At 36.3% G+C, this 22,027-nt stretch overlaps 1 protein-coding gene across 1 annotated transcript in view; it reads right to left on the bottom strand.

The window, feature by feature from the left end:
* COL24A1 (collagen type XXIV alpha 1 chain) overlaps window positions 1-22,027 on the bottom strand; it is a 251,664-nt gene that overhangs the window by 18,742 nt on the left and 210,895 nt on the right. Inside the window, exons 50-56 of the mRNA XM_087820561.1 lie at window positions 15,786-15,893; window positions 14,019-14,126; window positions 13,873-13,926; window positions 13,323-13,385; window positions 11,937-11,975; window positions 10,078-10,131; window positions 5,392-5,427 (exon numbers count right to left, since the gene is read on the bottom strand). Of these exons, the coding sequence (XP_087676687.1) occupies window positions 5,392-5,427; window positions 10,078-10,131; window positions 11,937-11,975; window positions 13,323-13,385; window positions 13,873-13,926; window positions 14,019-14,126; window positions 15,786-15,893 (462 nt within the window). The remainder of the gene's footprint in view (window positions 1-5,391; window positions 5,428-10,077; window positions 10,132-11,936; window positions 11,976-13,322; window positions 13,386-13,872; window positions 13,927-14,018; window positions 14,127-15,785; window positions 15,894-22,027) is intronic.

Raw genomic sequence — 22,027 nt, forward strand, 5'->3', positions numbered from 1 at the left:
TCGGCATAGAACAGGGCAATTGCCCAAATAAAACAAAATGTTATTCCAACAATATAACTTTTATAGTTCTTTTTTATTCCTCTCACTAACGTGCCATTAAGAAAAGGTAATTCAGTCTCTCTACTTACTATATAAAGCAGTTTATAATAAAACTCGATTGTCTGTGTTAATTTCCTAAAGGGAACCAAATTCATGTGAATAGTTATGGTGGTTTTTTGGCTATAGCGAAAGTACTACCTTTGAAAACAGACTCTCGATTTAATTCCAGAGTTTACTGATGATCCTCCAAAAATAACAAATTTAATCATTAGACTTTGAAAATGATGGTAAGTGCATGTCCTTGAACCAGAGTATTTAGGTTTTGCATTTATGTAAATACAATTATGATTTAGCTTCATAATCTTTAAGCTGGCATGGCTAAAGAGAGCTTTCCTTTTCTCCTGTATAAATGGAGAAGCTTGCATTACAGGATGTTTAGCAGCACCCCTGGTCTCTGCCCGCTGAATTCCAGTAACAACCCCCCTTTCCCCCAGTTGCAATAACCAAAAATGTCTCCACACATTTCCAATGTTTCCTGGGGGATGGGGACAAGTGGCTTTTGTTGAGAACCATTGGTTTAGAGGTTTTAATTGGGAGTTGAGTGATATTAAATAAAGTTTATTAGACAGTAATATAATTAGGACGGAATCAGTGAATTATAAGGCATCCTCTTTGCATTCCTTACTTGAAAAATTAATCATGTTCAAAAAGTGTTTGGGGCCTAATGTGAACCAGGAGATTTTGGTAACCTTTCAAATTTGCCATTAACACAACAGTTTTGAAGTAGGAGAAGAGTAGGGAATTCTACATGCTATCTACTAGGACGTTTTCTCAGATTATCACAAAACTCTGGCTCAATTTAGAGCATATATATGAGTCCAGGGGCCTATTTTTAAAATAGCACATAGGCAGGCAGACATGAGGCAGGTACAGGACAGACAGGAAAAGAACCCTTTAATATACGGCAATACAGAAACAGTTCCCGCAGTGGTGGAGAGGACCTATTTGAGATCAATACTAGGGTTTATAATGTAAAATTGTAGAAGACATACATCTTCCTAGGTAAGAAACCCAAACTTATGCTAAAGGGGATACTTTTCACATGTTGTTTAATGAAATTTAACCTTCTTTGTGTGCCATTGTTTTAAGGCACTGAGTCATGATTTGGTATCGGTATAAAACTTGGTAAGAACAGCACAGCTTCCTAAATTCTTCCACCAGTTTCATGGAAAATTTCAAAATAAGATTTATAAAGCCAGTTTGATAGATGATTGTGACTCTGATCTTTCTGTAAAGAGTGGACTATCTTATTTGTCTCAATACAGTAGATTCTGGCTAATAAAATTTATTCTAAAAATGTTCCATATATTAATTTTATCTGAGACTGACCCCCTTAAAACTATTACATTCTGAAACATGGTAGCTAATTAGGAGTATTTAGACAATTATTTAAATCATCCCCTTAAATAAAAACAAACCTGTAGAATTACAGAAAAAGTCCTAATGGAGTATAAAAAGTATTAACCTTTTTCATAGAATGAAAGCAGAAAGGTTTCCTTGCATATTTTTTGGATTAAGTTAACTGCAGATGATCTCTAAGAATTAAAAGATTACTGTTATAAAACCCTTTACACTATAATGGAATCAAAAGAAAAGAGGAGATAAAAGATATTTAATGCCAGTCACTCAACAATAAAAACAGAATAAGCTCATAATACTAATGTGTCAACTACCCTTTTTCCCCCCAGTAACTAATTTGATTGTCTATACTAATTGCCACTGTGCCCCTCCTCCTTGGGCACTGGAAGTTTGCGTCTTAATTATGAAGATAACCCACAAAGCAAAAGAGTAATAAATATATTAATTCAGGAAATACTACTTTACTAGCTTGAACTGGAAATAGTTGTTAACTTTTTAATTTTAGGGAATAGTATGCATTTATTAATCAATTTGCTTCTCAAATACTGCCTACTATATGGTGGGTTCTGCTCCGGACACTGACAACCAGTGGACCAGACAAGGTTCCCTGCTCTCATGAAGTTTAACTTCTAGCACAGGAGACAGAAGATAAATAATTTCAATTCGTGCTGCCATGGGTATTGTGAAAGAGAATGACCAGGGATAACAAGACAGGAGGGCCATGGAACGCTTCTCTAAGATCATATTTGAGCAGGAACCTGAGTAAGGAGATGAAAACCCGTCATTTGAAGAGGAGGTGAAAGAAGTTTCTAGGGAAAAAGAAGACATGCTTCGAAGAACAGAAAAGCATTCATCACGGTTAGCAAAGGGAGAGTGGTCCATGCGACGGGAGAAGTAGACGGCTAATCCACGCGGGCACTGCGGACCAAGGAAGGGGGCGTCAGGTGGCTGCGAGGAGGGGTGTGACATGCAGGCATCTCGCCTACACTTTGCAGCAGCGCCCTAGCCGCGGGGCAGGGAATGGGCTCCCGCGGGAAGCAGAAGACTGGAAGAAGACAAAGGAGGCGAGCCAGGGAGCTCCCAGAGGGCCAGGGCGAGGACCGAGGGAAGCAGGTGAACTGCAAGAGCATTAACTTCTACTTTAAAGAACTGTGAGTTATTTATGCTCTAAGCCTTTGTTCATTCTTTCATGGGGGGCTTATCTATTTCTCTTTTCTGTAGAATCACAAACTCTTACAGCTGGAAGGGACCTTAAAGGGATAATCTAAGTCCCTACTCAGGGCAGGAGTATCAGTGCAGCACCCCACAGAGACAGTCGGTGGGCTTCTGACAGATCCCGTCTCACAAAACTACCTTGTTTTAAAGCAGTTCTTGATTATATTACACAGCTCATCATAATATTGAAATTGGCCTCAGCATTCCATATGTTTAGTCAATAAGTACCTACTTTGTGATAATTATGTGCCAGGGAATTATGTAGTGTCATAAAACTCACCTTCTTTCAGGGAGCTAAGCACAGAAATGGAAAATTCAATGCAATAAACAAACAATTTAAATGTTATTTTCTAGACTTACATATATTCCTTCTTCCTTAAGACAGCCTTTTAAATATTTGAAGACAACTATCATGTCCCTACACCCCAAGCCTTCTCTAGTTCTTTTACTAATAATTTATTAAATATTTATTGAACACCCACTATAAGACAGGCACTACTTTAGGTGTTGGGGACACAGTATTAAAACAAACAGATAAAATGTCTGTGTCATAGAGTCTACATTCTAGTAAGGGGAGATATAAGCAAAAAACCTAATAAATATGCAGCATATCAGGTGGTAAGGAAATAGGTTAAGGAAAAATAGGAAATCTCAGGCAGGTGGGGCTGTTGCTATTTGACACAGACTGGTCAGGAAAGGCCTCTCACAGGGGAACATGAAGGTGAAGAACTGAAGAACAGCTGCCTGGCATTGTACTTGGGCCTGGGTACCAGGCATCCTGTCCACAGCTGGCAGCAGGGTGAGGCTAAAACATCAACAAGTCCACCCTGAGGAAATTATTTTTAAATTGAAACCTCATGTAGGAATCACAGGGATAAATAGTACTGATGAGAAAGAGCAAGGGCAAAAGCTGGGAGGTAAAGAGAAACCCAGAGAGCAAGGAGAGGGCTGGTCAGGCTGCACTGTGGCAAAGGCTCAATACCCCAGATACTGCACCTGGAGTTTTAGGACGGGGGTCTCCATGCACCACAATCTCAGAGAGCCTCCTCCCAATGTACTTTAATTTTGTCCTGTCGGCTGCCACGACCTGCCCTGCTTTAACTGGTTGCCGTATTTCTATCAGAGCAACCTAAGGCTGCAGGCATAATCCATTCGATCTGTAATCCACTGGAGGCACTGATTTTTTTTCTCTCCCCACGAAATGGTTGTGAAATAGGTACTTGAGGTTTCCTAGTCCTGATGGAAGCTTATGTTCCAGCCAGAGTACTTGGGGAGGGCGGGTCAGGGAGGCAGCTGGGGAGACGGTTTGGAAAATGGGCTCATTCCAAGCCTCCCCCTTTTCCTCGCCCCTTTCCTCTCCTCCTCAGGGCCATGGCTGCACTGTGTGTGTACATCCTTGCTTCCTGCTCTAGTAAATCTGCTGAGAAAATGTGAGGGCTACATTTCTTCAAATCAAACACATCAATTTTAACACCCTTTGGAGAGTTTTAGGCTACCTGAAATCACATCAGTTCCATTCTTTTGCTAATTAACATTGTGAGGACCCACCAAGACAGAGGCAGGCCCCTAGGCCCCGGGGCAGGACAAAAGGCATACATGAGTGACTCAGTAAACTGCAGAGGGTGGAGGCAGTTCCAGGAATTAACTTAAATAGGTGGGTTTGACAAATACCAGGTGCACTCAAGCTTCAGGCGCCTGTGGTTAAGAAACATCCTGAGCCCACCCTTCCTAAAGAATTTACAACCCTTGCAAGGACAATGATTGCTTGCTCACTGTAACCCTATATAAGCCTGTTGTAAATTTGGATCGGGGTTCGAGTCAGAATTCCACTGCGTTGGATACAACCGAACCCCAGCTAGCTGGAATAAAAGTCCCTTTTGCTGTTACATTATCAGCTCTGGAGTGATTGTCTTTCCGCCGCATAGGGGATCTGATTCTTGGACATAACAATATAACTACAATTTACTTATTCTGCAGACCAAGCGTACCCCACAGCAAAAAGCAAAAGTCTCAACTGTCACTATGTAATCTTATTATCTTTTAATCAAGACTTCACTGCTATCTTTAAGTTCATTCACATGTACTTCCTGTTTTTGGTTTTAATCCCCCTCATTTCACTCCAGGCCTGCCCTGTTTGTGGCTGCTGCTTTAAAAAGCTCAGTAGGTCTCTGCTGGGAAAGTGGCCCCTTTACAGAACATCTTTTTTACCTCAGAAGAACTGATATTCCAGAGAAGCAGGAAATAGTGCCAGTATAAGCCATTTAGGTTTCCCAAAGGGCTGTGTAACTTTTTGCCCAACTGCTCACCATTGTTTCCAATTGGCTGAAATACACAGCTAATGACCTGCTTCTCCTTTGCAGCCCTCCTAGGTGCTGCCTGGACATAGTGGGTCTACACATAAGGCGGTCTGGCAGTGCTCTTGCAGCACCTGTAAAGAAGGCTCATACCCCTTCTCCTGATGCCCGAGAAGGAAATTTTCTATTTCACACAGGGTTCTGGGAAGGATGTGACAGGCAGGTTCTCGAACATGTTCAGGGCCTCTCAGGTTTCACTACTATATACCCAATGTTAGTTCGGCTTCCTGAAAATTATAATTTTATTTTTATTCCATGAGTATCAGACACATAATAATGAACAAATCAAACAAGGTCCTTGCTTTCATGAAGCTTATAGCCTAGTGACAAGTGATAGTATAACCACAAATTTAGTTAAACTTACAGTTTCACCTCTAAAGCCTTTTTCACCTCTGGGTCCCTAAAATAAAAAAATAAAAAAATGTTACTTTAGTGTTATTGATAGTTATTTATCAAATGTAGCTGAGGTTGCATACAGAAACATAACAATTTGTTGCTGTTTTTTAATCTAGTAAGACTTGTTTAGTAACTTCATATAAATCCTAGTTTTCTTTTCCTAAGTGAAGCACAAAGTAAGAGAAACGAAAACCAACTTATTGATTTATCATGCTGTCTGTTTTGCAACTGCTGGCTCACCTTAAAGGGGGACCGAAGTAGCAAGCTCCTTAATTATTCAGTTAAGTCAAAACAGCTGATTAACAGTCCAACACAAAACAATTTAGAAAGGAAACTACAGCTTAAATCCTTCTAACATTTGTTTTCCTCAGCCTTTGACAGCCTTGTTCTAGGGAGGTTTCCTCCTCTATTTTCTCATTCTAGTCCTTCTGAGCTGTATCCCACAAGTTCTGATATGCTCTGTACATTGTCATTCAGGTCAAAGTATTTTTGAACTTTCTTTCAAACTTTCTCTTTGATCCATGGATAATTTACAAGTGCATGATTTAATTTTCAAGTGTTAGAAGATTTTCCTATTATCTTTCTAGTTAATAGATTTTTAGTTTAGCTCCATTATGACCAGAGAACACACCTTATTTGGTTTCAGTTCTTTTAAGTTTAGTAAAATTTGTTTCATGACCCAAAATATGATCTATTTTGCTGACGGTTCCATGTGCACTTGAAGAGAATGCATAGCCTGCTGTTGTTAGATGGACCTGCTGCTTTTTAAAGTGTTAATATTTTTGTGCTCATCCTTGCGGAAACTATGTATGCGGTTTTTTAGTAAAAAATGAGATAATACTATTCATCTTTTCTGTAATCTGAATTTATACCTTCACAATGTAATTTGAATGTTCTACCATATCAATCCACATTCTTCTAGATGATTATAATGCTTACCTGGTATTTACCAAACTTCGATAATATTTTGTTGAACTTCCTATTAGGCTTTTTTCTAATTTTTCTCATGATAGTCAATACTGTGATAAATATCTTTGTACATTAAAAAAAACACACAACTAGGATGTTAACTTTTAAAAATTTATTTTAAGATATCTTTACAGAATTTTTTTACACCCTCCACCACCTCTAATCCAGTATTAACAAGTTGGTACATATCTCGTTATACTTTTTCCTAATCAAATATTGACAAATATGTTTACATATATATGGGGTGACTGATTGGTCAAGGTTTATGATATTGATATCATATTATATACTGTTCTATGCATCAGATTTTTAATACTTAACAACACATCATAAAACAACTGCAAGTCAGCCAAACTAGATAAAACTAATTCTTTTTTAATATTTGCATTATATTCCAAAAAATTGTTAGACCACAAGATATTCAACCATTCTTCTACATATGAGCATTCATATGATTTCAAGCTTTTTTTGCCAATACAAATAGTGCTATGAAAAAAATCTTTGTAAAATTTCCTTAGTGTATTGAGTACTTTTTTTTTATGGGACAAATTCTTCTAAGTAGAACTACTTGGTCAAAGGGTATATATATATATATATATACACATATATATGTATATATATATGTATATATATATATATATATATTTTTAATAGATATTTTTCCATAAAGGCTGCAATTCACATTTCTACCAGTGATAAGTAAGAGTACTGTTCTTCCTACATCTCCTTATGATTGGTTGGGTCTAATATCTCATTATTATTTTAGTTTGCATTTCTCTAACTAATAGTTAGGATAGCATCTTTTCAAATAATTACTGATCTTTTGAATTTTTTTTTGTTTTTCTATTGTTTTCTATCTTTTTCATACCAATTTGTAAGAGCTCTTTATTCATCAGGCCATTATATGTTCTATGCTTTGCAATTACTTTTCCCCAACTTATACAGGGGTGGGCAAAAGTAGCTTTACAGTTGTGAGTACATGAAACAAGAGCTTATTCTTGTATTATTATTTATTAACGATTGTATTATTTTCCAAGAGAACAACTGCAACCTACTTTTTTCTACCCTTGTAATATTTTGACTATTTATTGAATACTTTTTCATATAAAATTTAAAAATTTTCAAGTATTCAAATATACTTTCTGTTCCTATTTTATATAAAAGGCCTTCCCAATCCTTAAGCTACACTTTAGTTTTCTAGACAATTTTCTTAAGATTTCAATTGTTTCAAATTTTTTTTTACTTTAAAATTTCATCTGAGATTTTTAAAAAATGGGCAAAATAGGGTTCTAGTTTCTTACATGGTGGTGGGACTAAAAGTAAATCCATCTCCCTTCCCTGACTGGTGTAGGGGTGGGTGTGTGGCTGAATCCTGTTCAACAGGCATAAGAAGAATACAATGGGAAACTTCTGAAAAAAGTTTTATATTTCCCACGATAAGATTATAGACCATTTTTCACTTTGGATAATTAGTCTGTATGGGATTCCTCAAAAATTGTAGCCATCTTGGTATAAATGTAACTATGAAGCCAATGTTGAGGATGGCAGAGTAGAGATATGGAGACAGTCTGGTCTTGGATAACATGATTGAGTCACTAATTAACCAAATCTGAAGTCCCTTCCTACCTCTGGCATCCCTATAATGTGACATGAATTTCCTTACTGATAAAGCAGTTTGATTCAGGGTTCCAATTATTTGCAGCCAAACTCAACCTTATTGATATATCATTTTTGTTATAATTAAATTCCTATATATTCTGAGATCTAATTCTGGGCTCTAGCCTATTACACTGATCTATTTGTTTATTTCTTTGTACTACCATATAGTTGCATTTACAATGACTCTAAAATAATGTTTTCTCATTTAGAAAAGCAAGTCTCTCATCCCCCACCACTGTTTTCTTTCACAGTGTTTTGGCCATTCTCCAATGTTTATTCTTTCATAATAAATTTTTCTTAAAAGTTTCTTTTTAGAATAGAACAAATAGAATATAGAAAAAATTTGATGTGAACGCTGAATATTGTAAGGGTACCAAGGAACCATCTATAAACAAAACACTGGTAGGTATTTTAATTGAGCCATTTCTTTATCATGTTTTCCTTGACCAATTAATATTTCACATTTTTTGACAGAATACAATCATTCTGTAATCAGAACAGTATGTTTTCCAAAGTTTGCTGAAAACCACCCACTGAAATATGAGAATTCTCCCACTTACAATGTCCCACTTAGACTATGACTTCTGAGTGGTAAATGCTGAAAGTCTAGAGAAATGTCAAGTTAAACATTTAATTTTTTAAAATTAAATAGTAAATTTGGCAGTGAATTCTTCTCTAACTTTACCAAAGAGAATAGTTATACTTAATACTGTCAGTATAAAATGTAAGCATCCCATTTTATATTTTAGAGCTCTGTGCCTCTCTAACACTTTCAAATACTTGAAAATATTGATTCTCTGAAGGGGAACCTTTCTTCTCCAAGTCTCAATTTGCCTCTTTCTACTGTGCTCTTGCTCTTGTATGTTTGTTTGTTTGTTTGTTTATTTATTTATTTATTTTTAAAATATATCTTTATTGATTTCAGAGAGAGGAAAGGAGAGGGGGAGAGAGAGAGAGAAACATCAATGATGAGAGAGTCATTGATCGAGCCCGCAACCCGGGCACGCACCCTGACTGGGAATTGAACTCCGATCGCCTGGATCCTAGGTTGACACTCAACCGCTTAGCCACACCCGGCCAGGCTGCTCTTGTATGTTTAGACTATTGTTGGTACTGTAAAACTTCCCCAAGACTATCTCCCCCAAACATTGTCTTATTTTTACCTTATTTCATAGTACTAACTGTCACAGTTTCCTCCCCAGACACAGCTTGAATGGGGTAGAAAAAGCACTTGAAATAAGAAACGTCAGCTATGTAATTCACTAGCTGCATCACCTTGAATAATTAAGGAACATATAAACCTCAATGATTTCCTCATGTCTTTAAGTGGAAAAAAATAAGTCTGCTGTAAGAATTTGAGAAAAGCTATTGTTAAATATTTTTATCTACTTCCTTCCTCACTGCTATCTGTACTCTATCTTCTACTGCAATTTACCCTCTAAGATCACTGCTGAGTGCTGTCTTGAAAGTCATCTAGCTTAACCTTGTACTTCTCTGGTTTTCTTATTCTCAACAACTCTTTCTTAGCTGTCTGCTCTTCTTTTGCTATGTTCTTTCCTTTAGGATACTGATTCTTTTTTAAAAAAATCTATCTCTAATGTTGAAAGTATCACAGGAGTCCCCTATTTTTTCCCCATTGATTCCCTCCACTCCACATCTGCACCCTCCCCCCACCCTCCAACATCCGGCCTTCTCCACACTGTTATCTATGTCCATGGGTTATGCATATATGCATATAAGTTCTAGTCTTTTTATTGCTTTACTGATCACCAATATGCTTATGACTCTCGGCCCCTCTTCCCCAACCCAATCTATTTAATTCCAGTTTTAATGCCCACCTCACTATATACACATTCTCCATTACACGTATTATTTCTAAGTTCTCAGGAATCACCTTCCAGATGAAAATGTACATCTATTTTGCCCTTTGCTTCTCAAATACCCAGGGCGATCCTTTGTGGATTACTCTAGAAATAAGATTAAAGAAAAAAATATGACAAAGAGACCTGTGTTATGACAAACTTACAGTTCTACCTGTTGGGCCTGTTATACCTTCTCTGCCTAGGGGGCCAGTGTTTCCCTGTTGGAGTAAAAGGAAAACAGTTAGTCTCATTGCCAGTATAATTCAAAAAAATTCTAGAAACTTTCTTGTGCAATGGTAAAGTAGTCCATGTTTGCATAATTTCAGTTTTTATCATAAAATCTTATAGTATTAGCAGAAATCATAGTAATTTTTGACTTGTAGTGTGCACACAATTCTACATATTATAATATGTAGTTTAATATTAGGAGAGTTATATCAGTATAATTCCTAACAAACTGATAAATCAGCATTACAATTTTTATTATTGATAACTTTAATAATGCCATTTTATATGTGTGCCATTATATAAAAATGCAATTACTTATAGAAAATGACTACACAGAGTGATAAACAAATTTTTGCATAAATTACAGATGTTGAAGGAACAGATGTTTGAGCGACATGCAGCATGGAATTGAGAGAAAGTATGAAAAAGAACCAGAGAGCATTCTACGCTCTTTGACAAACTATACTTCAGTTTCTTCATCTGCAAAATTAGAATGCCTACTTAATAGGGCCACTGTAAGAATTAAAAGTGACAAATGATTTTGAAACTGTAAGCTTTTATTTGATTATTACCATAACCTTCAATAAGCTGGATTTTTGGTCTACTCCTCCCAAACTAGGTATAGAACCTATCATCACTTGATAAATACAAACTACCTATGTTATTTTCCCTCAACCTCTACTTCAACTTCTACTGGCTGCAAATTTCATACTTTCTGCCTCACACTTAACCTGGAAAACATAAATGTAGATATCTAACAGATTTTCTCTTTTTCCACCTTCCGATAAGGTACAGAAAATACTTTTAATTGAGATAATTATAATGCCATGCAGTACATCAACAGATAGCTTTAATAGTAAGTTGGCCTAGAATGAGAGAAATTACCTGATACTCTAAAAGTAATCTAATGGAATCTCTTAAACACAAAGATTTTGGGTGATGAACACACAATGCCATCTACAGATCAAGTATTAAAGAACTGTACACTTTAAACCTACATAATTTTATTAACCAATGTTACCTCAAAACAAGTAATATAATTTAACAAAAAAACACAAGATTGACTTTAAGTAATAATTTGTAAATAGGGTGCCCAAATCTCAAAAATCTATAATCAAATCAAGAGAGTTGATATCTTAACCTAATAAAATATATCCTTCAGACTAGTTTATCACTGAAAAAAAAAAAAAGGCAAGAAAGCTTTAATCTAATAAACTTGACTGTGATCTCATTTGTTAAAAAATAGAGAGGTTTACATGGACTCTAGAAAAAGTAGTCCAAAAGAGCCAAAAACTATGTTTATCTAACTGTGTCCAAAAGATGAGGTGCTATGGTTGGTACCAGTCAACTACTAAAAACATATTTGCAATGGAGGACAATTAATCCAGATTTCCTACTTTAATTAATTTAATTTACTTATTTATCAAATATTTATTGATTATTGAGCAAGAACATTATATATTTTATTTATGCAATTAGCAAGCAACCTTCTAATATATAATTTGCTCAATCAGTTGTGAATTCAAATTCTGACTCAACATAAGAGCCATATGTGACCTTGAGCCACAGACTTAGTTTCAGAAATTCAGTTTTCCCACCTGCAAAATGGGGATAATAGTGTCTCTGACATGATTTTTGTGAGGATTAAATGATATAGGGGACACAAACTATACATCAGTACCTGGTACATAATAGTCTTTGGCTAAATATTAACTTATCAAGACTTTTCACTTGCCTCTGTAATACCTTAACAAAGGAATAGCCACACATAAATTAGTATTTGTGAGCTACTTACCAGAACTTTACTATTGGTGAGCAGATAAAATTTCTGGAGCTGAAAAGCAATATAGGCTTAGACCCTGGCCTAGAGATACCCAGAACTTGGTAAGACTCTGCTTAGGACAGATGCCAGGCAGGCAGCCAACTTCTCTTTGATAATACCAAGAAAGAAGTTAATTAATTGAGAACTTAATAAAATTAGAAGGAATGGGTTTTAATTAGTGGGGAACTTAATATATGTAAGAACTTGGAGCAATATTTATCATAGAGAAGCCTATCTTATATAACCCACTTGTGGGTAATCAAGAATTGGACTTTATATAAAAGCACCAACTTTTCATGGTTCTTCAGAAATCATAAAAATAACTAATAAATTTGCACCTGAAGAAATGTTGAGAAGGGCCTTTAAATAAACATTTTCCATGACAACATGGCTCTTTGTATTATTGAAAAGAATTTGACTTTTCATTTAATATTCTGCACAAGACTGGTTTTCAGTTGTCAAGTTCTTCAAGATTCCTTTCTCCTGCATCTGAATCACTTTCCTTCTTCCTTTCTCTGCTCACTCTCTCCACCGTTGCCCTGCAGCTGCTGTAAGTCATACAGGTAAGAATTCTACTACTACAGTCAAACCACTGTTTAGCGTTGTATAGCTTTTTTTTTTCTTTTCAGTTTTATACATCATCTCATCAGTTAGGACACTGTGGTTAAGAAAAACAAAACAAAACAAAACAAAACAAAAACAAAAATAAAACAAAACCCCCAAAAGCAAAAAACAAAACAAAACCCCCAAAACAAAAACAAACAAACCAATAACCAGTAGCTACTAGTGGCTTATCTATCCTGTTTATATTCTCTACAGTTTGCAATTCCAGGCACTAAACAGCTAATTGGAGTTTTTCAGACCCTGATCTTTGCAGTTCTTTAAGCAGGCCCTCATTACTCTCTGGGATACCCACCCTTAAACTGGGGAAACAAAGCTACTGGGAAATATTTTTCAAAGTGTGGTCTGAGGAGCTCTGGTTATAGGAAAGCCCCCTCCAGGTGGTGCATGGGGGTGGTCTCTGGTTGTATTAATGCTTATAACATAACTCTGCTTTATGTTTTTGTTTCTAGGGTGAGTTAATAAATACATTATCCAGTATTCACATTAATTCTGATGATTATTTTTTTAAAGTGAGAACTGGGAAGTGTGGGTGGTCCATGGGGTCTTTTGCTCAAACTAATATATGAACTGAAAAAGGCTGAGAACCTCTGCATGTGCTCAAGTGAGTTTCTATACTAAAAGTCATTTTATAAAGTCATTAATTTGGAGTATATTAATTTTAGAGTTCTTAATCCCAATTCCTACAATCAGCAAATAATCACAGTTTCTGGGCAGATAGAATGACTTTACACTTACTCTCTGTCCAATAGGACCTTTCGGACCTGATATTCCAACAACACCAGCATCTCCCTCAGGACCCTAGAAACACAATAAAAAACAAAATGTCAATCTTTAGCTCTGCAGAAACATTTTACAAATGAAATCATCTTGTACCAACATCCTCAGAATTGTCTTTTAAAAAATGGACTGTGATAGTTAATGATGTACATGCTAAGTATTTTGGAGGAATTGTATTCAGGTCTGCAATTTACTTTGAAATACACCAAAAATGGATTGAGGGAGGGAGAGAGGGATGGATAGATGGATAGGTACATGATAAAGCAAGTAGAGTAAAATGTTAACAGAAAAATGAAGAGGAAGGGACAAAAGTAAATTATTCAATAAAATTGCTAGGAAAATATATAGTTACATAAGTTTTATCATTAACATATTCAGAGCTCAAATGTATAGCTCTGTACTAACTGAAATTTTGCAGATTAAAAACATAAAAGCTCAAGTCAGAGACTAAATATTGGTATTTCAACATCTTTTTTTTCTAGATAGCTAACAAATTATGTAAACATACTTTGGGGCCTGGGAATCCTTGGAAACCTGTCAAACCTTGAACACCATGTTCTCCCTGCAATGTGAATAGATATGATAATGATTATTGAGCAATGGTGTTCCAGTCTGTAGAGTGAGTGCTTAGTGAATTTCTGAGTTGGTACATACAGGCTGCCCTCTCAGGCCAAGCTCTCCACGTGGTCCTTGATCACCTTGTGCTCCTCGACGACCCCTTTTACCTTGAATTCCAGGTTGACCAGGTAGCCCTTGTTCACCCTATGGACAGGAAAAGAAAGGTGAGCTTGACTTGAAAACCCCCCCAAAATATTAGCTTTTAAATGAAACCCAAATACAGGACCATCCTTAGGCATAGAATAAGGCACTGGGGAAGTCAAGTTCGGCATGATCATCCTCCCCACCAATATTTTCCATATAGGTAATATTTGATTATAATAAACAAGTGTAGCAGTGGGGAAATTGAATTTCAGAGACTGGAGTTGTAAGTGTGGAAAGAGGAGGGAAGGGGGTTCCTACAAAGCTAGGAGGGGGGTAGTCAGGCTACAGAGAGGACAGCGAGGGTGTGGCTTGTGCATGTGGGTGTTTATATGTGATAAAACTTGTATTTTATTTGAATTGATACTCTCCTGTGTTTTCTTTACCACACAGAGGTTTCAGCTATGTGATACCAGAAACAGAGAAGTCTCCTGAAGTGTGAGCCCTGGTTCTTGTCACGATAATTGTTTCAATTCCATCATTAAGAAATGTCCATTAATCTGTTTCCTAAGGTTTCTTTGATATCAACTGTCCTTTTCCCCTGAAAGTTCACTTTAAAGGTATATTAAATCACCATTATTTTATTTTTAAGTCAATTCTTTTTAAAACATATATTTATTTTGTTTTTGAAGTTAGAGTGGCCGTAGCTTTCACACCATTTCTAAAAATAAACTTAGGAATCAGGTGGAGTTTAGAGACAGGTTAATGAAAACATGATGCTTGGCAGATTTTGACCAAAGATTCTTTAAGATTGGCAAATTATCATTCACTGTCTTGAGACAAAGACATAGGGCTGGGACTTGACAAATGCGGGTTCTTTTTACTGCAGATTCACACATAGAGGTAGAGATCGTATTTCCTTTCCTACTTTTACTATTTGCTCAGCTACACTGAGTTTTAGTGGAAAGGGATATTTATGGTACAAACATTAACAGGAGGTTCAAACTGTGAACAGTAAGCATCTGGGTCATCATTTTCAGTTTACTGGTATAGGTCAGAATATCTGAAAATTCTTTAGAAGTGGAACTGTGAAAATACAATTGAGTAGTAATGATGAGGGTGCCTTTGTCTAAATCCGAGGCTTTTATGAAATAGCTTTAGACACTGGACGAATGTCTTGGCTTGTCTGGGCCAATTCTGCATGGAGATATTTCTAAGAGAAGTTCGTTTGGAAAGCCTATTGACATGTGACAATACTCTATGCAGGGAATGTTAATGCAAGACTTAATTACTGTCACTCTGACTCTAAGAAAGAGTCTGTACTCTTATCAGATTTATTAATTGGTTGGTTAGCTTCAGACTTAGAGAAACAGAAAGTTTATCTGAGAAACTGTGTATCTGGAAGTAAATAACGTTTTTCTGTTTTGGAGGAAAAGGTAATGACAGAAAGGGAAAAAACCACCAAAATAAATCAAAGAGCATTTTTAAAGCATTTTCCATCCTGGATTAATGAGTTGTTTTGGCAAATTACATGCATTGTAGCCATTACAGGAGATGAACATGTCAAGGCCACATACTTTCCTTTCTTCCTAATGTGTTTTTATTATTAGCCAAATTTCATTAAAAGCTATTAACCTTACCATCCTGTGATGTAGTCAATGAACTCAGGGCCAGTAAGCATGGTCAATACTGCTCATCCATCAGAACAAAACATTAAAGTACCTTTGGGCCTAGGGCTCCTGGGCTTCCTGGCAGGCCTGATGAACCCTTTGCTCCTCGAGGACCTGGAGACCCAGTCAGCCCTGTTCTTCCTGGGCTGCCTCTGATGCCCTAAATAACATGGATAAGAAATGAAAACTGGGGCAGTTCCTAGAAAAACCATCCAGAAGCTTAGTAAAATGTAGGAGGGGTTGGTCTTGTGAAATGCTGCTGTTAACACACTACCCAGGTTTGGGAGTTGTCCTGGGCCGCTTTCCCAAATAAGTGAAATGTTTAATGTTTTGGCCCACCTATCATCTCTAATTATAGTTAATGTAATGGTCTTGAGTTTTTAAAATGAAAACACCGAGACAGTACAAAGTCCACCAGTATCTTCTGACTTAAGTAGCATCTATGTGTGAAGTACATTCGTTGCATTCTAACTTTTTGTATTATATTCTGGTGTACATGAAAACTCTAATAACTGATTCATATCTCCTTAAGAAGAATATTTTGCCCTGGCCGGTGTGGCTCAGTTGGTTGAGTGTCATCCCTTGCACCTAAAGGTCACCTGTTCGATTCCCAGTCAGGACACATGCTCAGGTTATGGATTCAATCCCTGGTCAGGGTGCATATGGGAGGCAACTGATGGATGTTTCTTTCTCACATCAATGTTTCTCTCTCTCCCTCTCCCTTCTTCTCTCTCTAAAAGAAAAAGCAATAAAAACATTTAAAAAAAAGAAGAATATTCTGATGGATGTTGACTTACTGTGGCGATCATTTCTCAAAATATACATAAATCACATCATTATATTGTACACTTGAAACTAATACAATGATATATGTCAATTATATCTCAATAAAAAATGAGACTATTCTATTCCTGAATTACACATGATTCCTGAAAATTTACTACAAATAGTGTGATCGGGAATAAAGTTAACTGAGCAAACAGTATTTCCTCAAGGCCACATCTTAAAATAAGGTTGGCAAACTATGATTTGCAAGCCAAATCCAATCCATCACCTGTTTTTGTAGAGCTCGTGAGCTAAGAATAGTTTTTACATGTTTATGTGTTTAAAAATATCTAAAGGGCAATGTTTCAAGGCGTAAAAATGACATGAAGTTAGAATTTCAGTTTCATTGGCACACGGCCATGCTCATTCACGTGTTGCCCACGGCCGGTGTGCACTGCGAGGCAGAGCTGAGCGCTGTGGCTGTGGCTGTGGCTGTGGCTGTGGCTGTGGCTGGCATGCGCTGCTCCACGCTGCTGCTTCCTGCACTGCACACGGCAGTGACACAGTTAGGCCTTGACAGTGTTTCAGTGGAGCATATGCTGACTTATTGTGACAATTTTATTTTACTTGTTTTAGCACCAGTGCATATCAGCCATGTCAAAACAATGAAAGAATAAAGAGTGAGTTTTGAATGCTGTGTGTTTAAAGCACGGCAAAGTGTAGATTATTTTCTTATCAAATCAGATGTCAGAGCTTTGTGTGTTTTATCTGATGACTACAGTTGTGCTTAAAAATAAAATGCAGTATATAACAACATTAGTAGACCTAGCATTTGACACAATATTCCTACCGCACAGGGAAATTAGGGAATTTAAAATGGAGTACCTTAACACGACAGAATTTCTCTACAAAAAAAAAAGAAAAGAAAAGAAAGTTGCAACTAAAGTAAGTTTTTGGGTGGTTCATTTGTTGGCCCAGCAGGAAAGCCACTTTTTGATTTAATTAAATTATGCAGCAAAAATAAACTTGTTTAAGATTGCTAGCCTTTTGGTAAGAACAGTTGCTTAAAGTGTTGAGGGCATTGGAGCAACATCAAGAGTCAAGTAAAAAAACACACCAAAAAGCTTTGTGCAGTTTTCCTTGCCTCTTGTTGAATCCACAGATGTTACTACAGTAGTCCTGCCTTATCCAAAGGGCATGTGTTCCAAAACCCTGAGTGGGTGCCTGAAACGCATATAATACTGAACCCTATATTTTATACTATGTTTTTTCCTACACATACATACCTCTAATGCAGTTTAGTTTATAAATTAGGCACGGTAAAAGACTAACAATAACTTGTAATAAAACAATTGTAACAATATACTGTAATAAAAGTTACATGACTGTGGTCTTTCTCAAAATATTTTATTGTACTGCGCTCACCTTTTCACTTAAAGGAAGCGCTTTATGACTTGCCTTTAGCATATGTGAACTGCTAGCATCACTATTTTTGTGTTTTGGAGCCATTATTAAGTAAAATCAGGATTATTTGATAACAAGCACTGCCACCCCCAAGATCTGGCCAGGCCTTGCGTATCCTATCCCTGGAGGTATCAGAGAGGTAATTGGTGCCATAGAGAGAGGACATGCATCACAGGACAGATTATGCTGTGATTTTAGGGGACCACAACAGTCCAGAATGCTAAAAGGGTACCCCTTCATCTCACTTTACTTGTAATTTTAGAGACCCTTATTCTCCAACAGGGAAAAAAAAGTACCTTTCAGGTGACAATGGACATTCAGATACTGTTGAACACTCCTGAAGTCAATAGGGATGTTTGGCTGAGAATAATAAGAACCTTAGGATTAACTGTATGCTAGAAACTTTATTCTAGTTGCAGTGCTATCAGGCATTTAATAAAACACAATGAACATGCTCCAAGTTTTTTACTGTTCATGTTGGTTTCTTAGAGAGAAATTTGAGGACAGTAGCAGAGTGTTCTGTACAAATTTCCAAACAATGTTTCATACAAGTAAAGAACAAACATTTTTTATTATGAATACACAGATGGATGAGTAATTTTGCTTTCAAGAGAAACAGATGTTAATCCCTAGGCATTCTTTCCAATGTCTTAAAAATGATTTGACTAAAACCCATCAGGAAAGAGTAAGTCATTCTGAACAAATTTAAAAATAAATAAAATCACAATTATCAATTTGTTCAGAGATGCTGAAACCAATCAGCAATTTACCCAAGTCTAAAAAAAAGTTAATAGAATGATGTATATAATGTCTCATGGCCAGAGATTTCCATTATCCTCAGAGATGAGCCAAACTGCCTGCTTAAATTGTTTTTTATTTTATTGAGATATAATTGACGTAAAGTATTGTGTAAGTTTAGGTGTACAATGTGTTGGTTGGATACATTTATATTTTGCAATATGATTGATACAGTAGCCTAGCTAATACCTTTATCATGTTACATATTTATTATTTCTTTTTTTGTTTTTAGAACAGTTAAGATTTGGTCTCTGAGCACCTTTGAAGTTTATAGTACAGTATTGTTGACTATAATTACTGTGTTGTGCGTTAGCTCTCCTGAGCTTATTTATCTACAAGTTGTATATTTGTACCCTTAAATTGGTTTTGAACTTTGCAGGAAAGTGTCAGTTTTTGACAAGACTGAAACTGATGCCTGCTCAAGCCTTGGATTCTAAGTAAATACACATTTGGGTCAGAAATGACAACAATGTCAACCACAAGCACTATTTGCCTTCATTCCGGAACTGAATGGAAAGATCTGGGAAGGAAAAGGGGCTACATCCACAAATTTACAGACACGGAGACAGATTTTGGAATGACGACGACTGGTTTGTACATAATAGTGAAACATAGCAAAGAGAATGTCACGCTGTTACTCCTCAGACCCCTTGGTTTAGGTGCCTTATTCTCATTAGGATTGAAACAAATACATTAATAAATAAGAAAAAACGGTTTATTATAGGCAACAGTAGAAATCCACATTTGAGAGAGGATTAACAAAAGAATACTATCTTAAAAATTACGTTGAGTGAAATAAGAAATATTTTTATGTTAAGTTGATTGATTTTTCCACAGTAGAATAAATTTAAAATGACACTGAACTTCAAATTAGTTGATGCTTTTCTTTAAAATACTACCCTTGAAATTACTAGGAAAACAGTTTTTTTCCTTTCCCTACTGCCAAGCACCTTCTGTGCCCACAGTATCATGTTGATATAGTTATTTGCTGTGTGAGAATATAGTAATTAAAATTAATTTACTTTCTATAGTACAAAAAATAACTATGATGCCCTGATGGTTTTTTTTTTTTACATTATTAGGCAACATATAAACCGTATTTTTGGTTAAGTCAGCAAACGAATGAGTTATAAAAGTAATACTTCGCTTCCTTTACTCCAAGGTACTAAAAACACTTCTGTTTAAGTATGAATTTCTCATTTTATTTGGTTTACTAAATATATCCCTCTTAGGAAAGAATTGGCTGTTTAAAAATATGTGGGAAAGTATTATTAGGTGATTATATGCATGGCTACATTATACATACATAATGTAGCATTCATATGTTTTCCTACAGTGCCAATCATTAATAATATGGCCAAATGCTGGAAATAAGATTTATGAATGAGCTATATACTAAAATTAAGAGGTGACTTTAACTTTTAATCTCTAAATGTGTTAAAACTTATGGAACTCAGAGCAGGGTTGAGGCAGGTCTTAAGGTTGTAAAGACAGGTCTGCTTGACTTAGGTCCATTCCCAAGAAGAGTATACAAAACTAACTCTGCTCAGCCTTAATGGATACAGGCATTTCAACACTGTATTACCTCACAGAAATTGTTTACACATTTCCATTAGATCTACTGGTAGTTTATCAATCCTGCAAAATGGACAGTGCAAATGGCACTATAATATTGGACAAAATTAGTATATCAGATGAAATCTCTACCCAGGTCTTAACTCATACTTGCAGGACTAATGGGGACTGAAAGAGGGTACTTCATCTATACTTCAGCTCTTAGATATGTCTAGGCTCACATCACTATGAAAAATTAAATATCCATATTTTATTTCAAAAATAACAAATCTATCTCCATACTATCTTATTCAATCCTCTGATGACCCTGTGAAGATGCCGAACTATTCCTGACTACAGGTTTTTCATTTTAGTTCCTTCCTAAGGTATGTTCTCCCCTCATTCTTTATATACCTGGCTCCATCTTATATAACCTTCTCAGTGATGCCTCCACAGTCTGCCTTGTCTATAATGTTTCCCAATAGGTATCAAAGCCCTATTTATTTTATTCATACCACTTAACATAATTCAGAATTAACTAATTTGTTTATTTATACACTACTACTCAATTACTTGGCTGATCCATTGTAATTTTTTTTGGGGGGGGGTAAAAAATAGTAAAATGTCAATCATTTCTTGCTGTTCCATGTATGTACCACGAGGGCAGTTCTTAGCCCATCTTGCCCACTGCTCTATTCCCTAATTCCTGGCTCATACTAGGCACTAAACAAATATTTGTTGAATGAATACATGTTAGCTTAACCATGAATATTTAATATTACTAAAAAACAATTCACTAAGTCCATGCAGTGTACTAAGCATTTCACATGCAATATCTTATTTGATTCTCATTAAAAAAACGTATGAATTATATATTATTGTACTTATTTTATAGATGATGTTTAAGACGTTAAGTAACACATCTTAATTTTAAACTCAGGTCTCCAAAGTCATAGTTATTATGCAAAGAACATTCATTCCTCAAATATTTATTGGGCTTCTTCTATGGGTCTGACACGGAGCTAGGTGCTGGACATAGAGAGAGATAAAATACAATTCCAGTTCTACAGGCGTTTATAATCTCTTGGGGAAGAAAGACATGAAGATAAGTAAGAGAAGCCATACAATCCAGGCTCTGACGAAGCAGAGTACAGAGTGTGCAGAAGTTCAGAGCAGGCCTGCTCAACTCTGAGTGTGGAGTCCACGGAAGAGTGCCTGAAAGGAGGTACCAGTTCCGTTTAGTCCTGGAAGATCAAAAAGTTGTTTATCCTAAAGTTAGAGGGCAAGATTGAAGAGCTTTCCAAGCAGAGGGAATAAAATGTATGAACAAAGACATGAAAGTGAGTGAATACACAGAATTTGGGGGATGTCTAAGAATCAAGCCTACGGACTTGAAAGAGTGTAGCATAGTGGCTAAGAACACATGCTCTGAATTTAGAGGCCTAATTTTGAATTCTGGTTTTATTATTTGTTGTCTGTGTGACCTCGGGCCAGTTACTTATCTCTCTGAGTCCCAGCTGCCTTTTCTGTGAACTGGAGATAATAGGTTTACCTACTTCGTGGGGGGTGTTTGTAAGGATTAAGTAACTTCATAGATATTTACCACGTGGAATACCACCTGACACATAACAAGCATTTAATAATTGTTTGCTGTTATGGTGACTGAAATGCACAGCACCTGTGAGGAGAAAGGTAGAACGTAAGACTGGATAT

Source organism: Miniopterus natalensis, chromosome 9 (genome assembly GCF_054644295.1).
Source record: "Miniopterus natalensis isolate mMinNat1 chromosome 9, mMinNat1.hap1, whole genome shotgun sequence".
Taxonomy (NCBI): Eukaryota; Metazoa; Chordata; class Mammalia; order Chiroptera; family Miniopteridae; genus Miniopterus; species Miniopterus natalensis.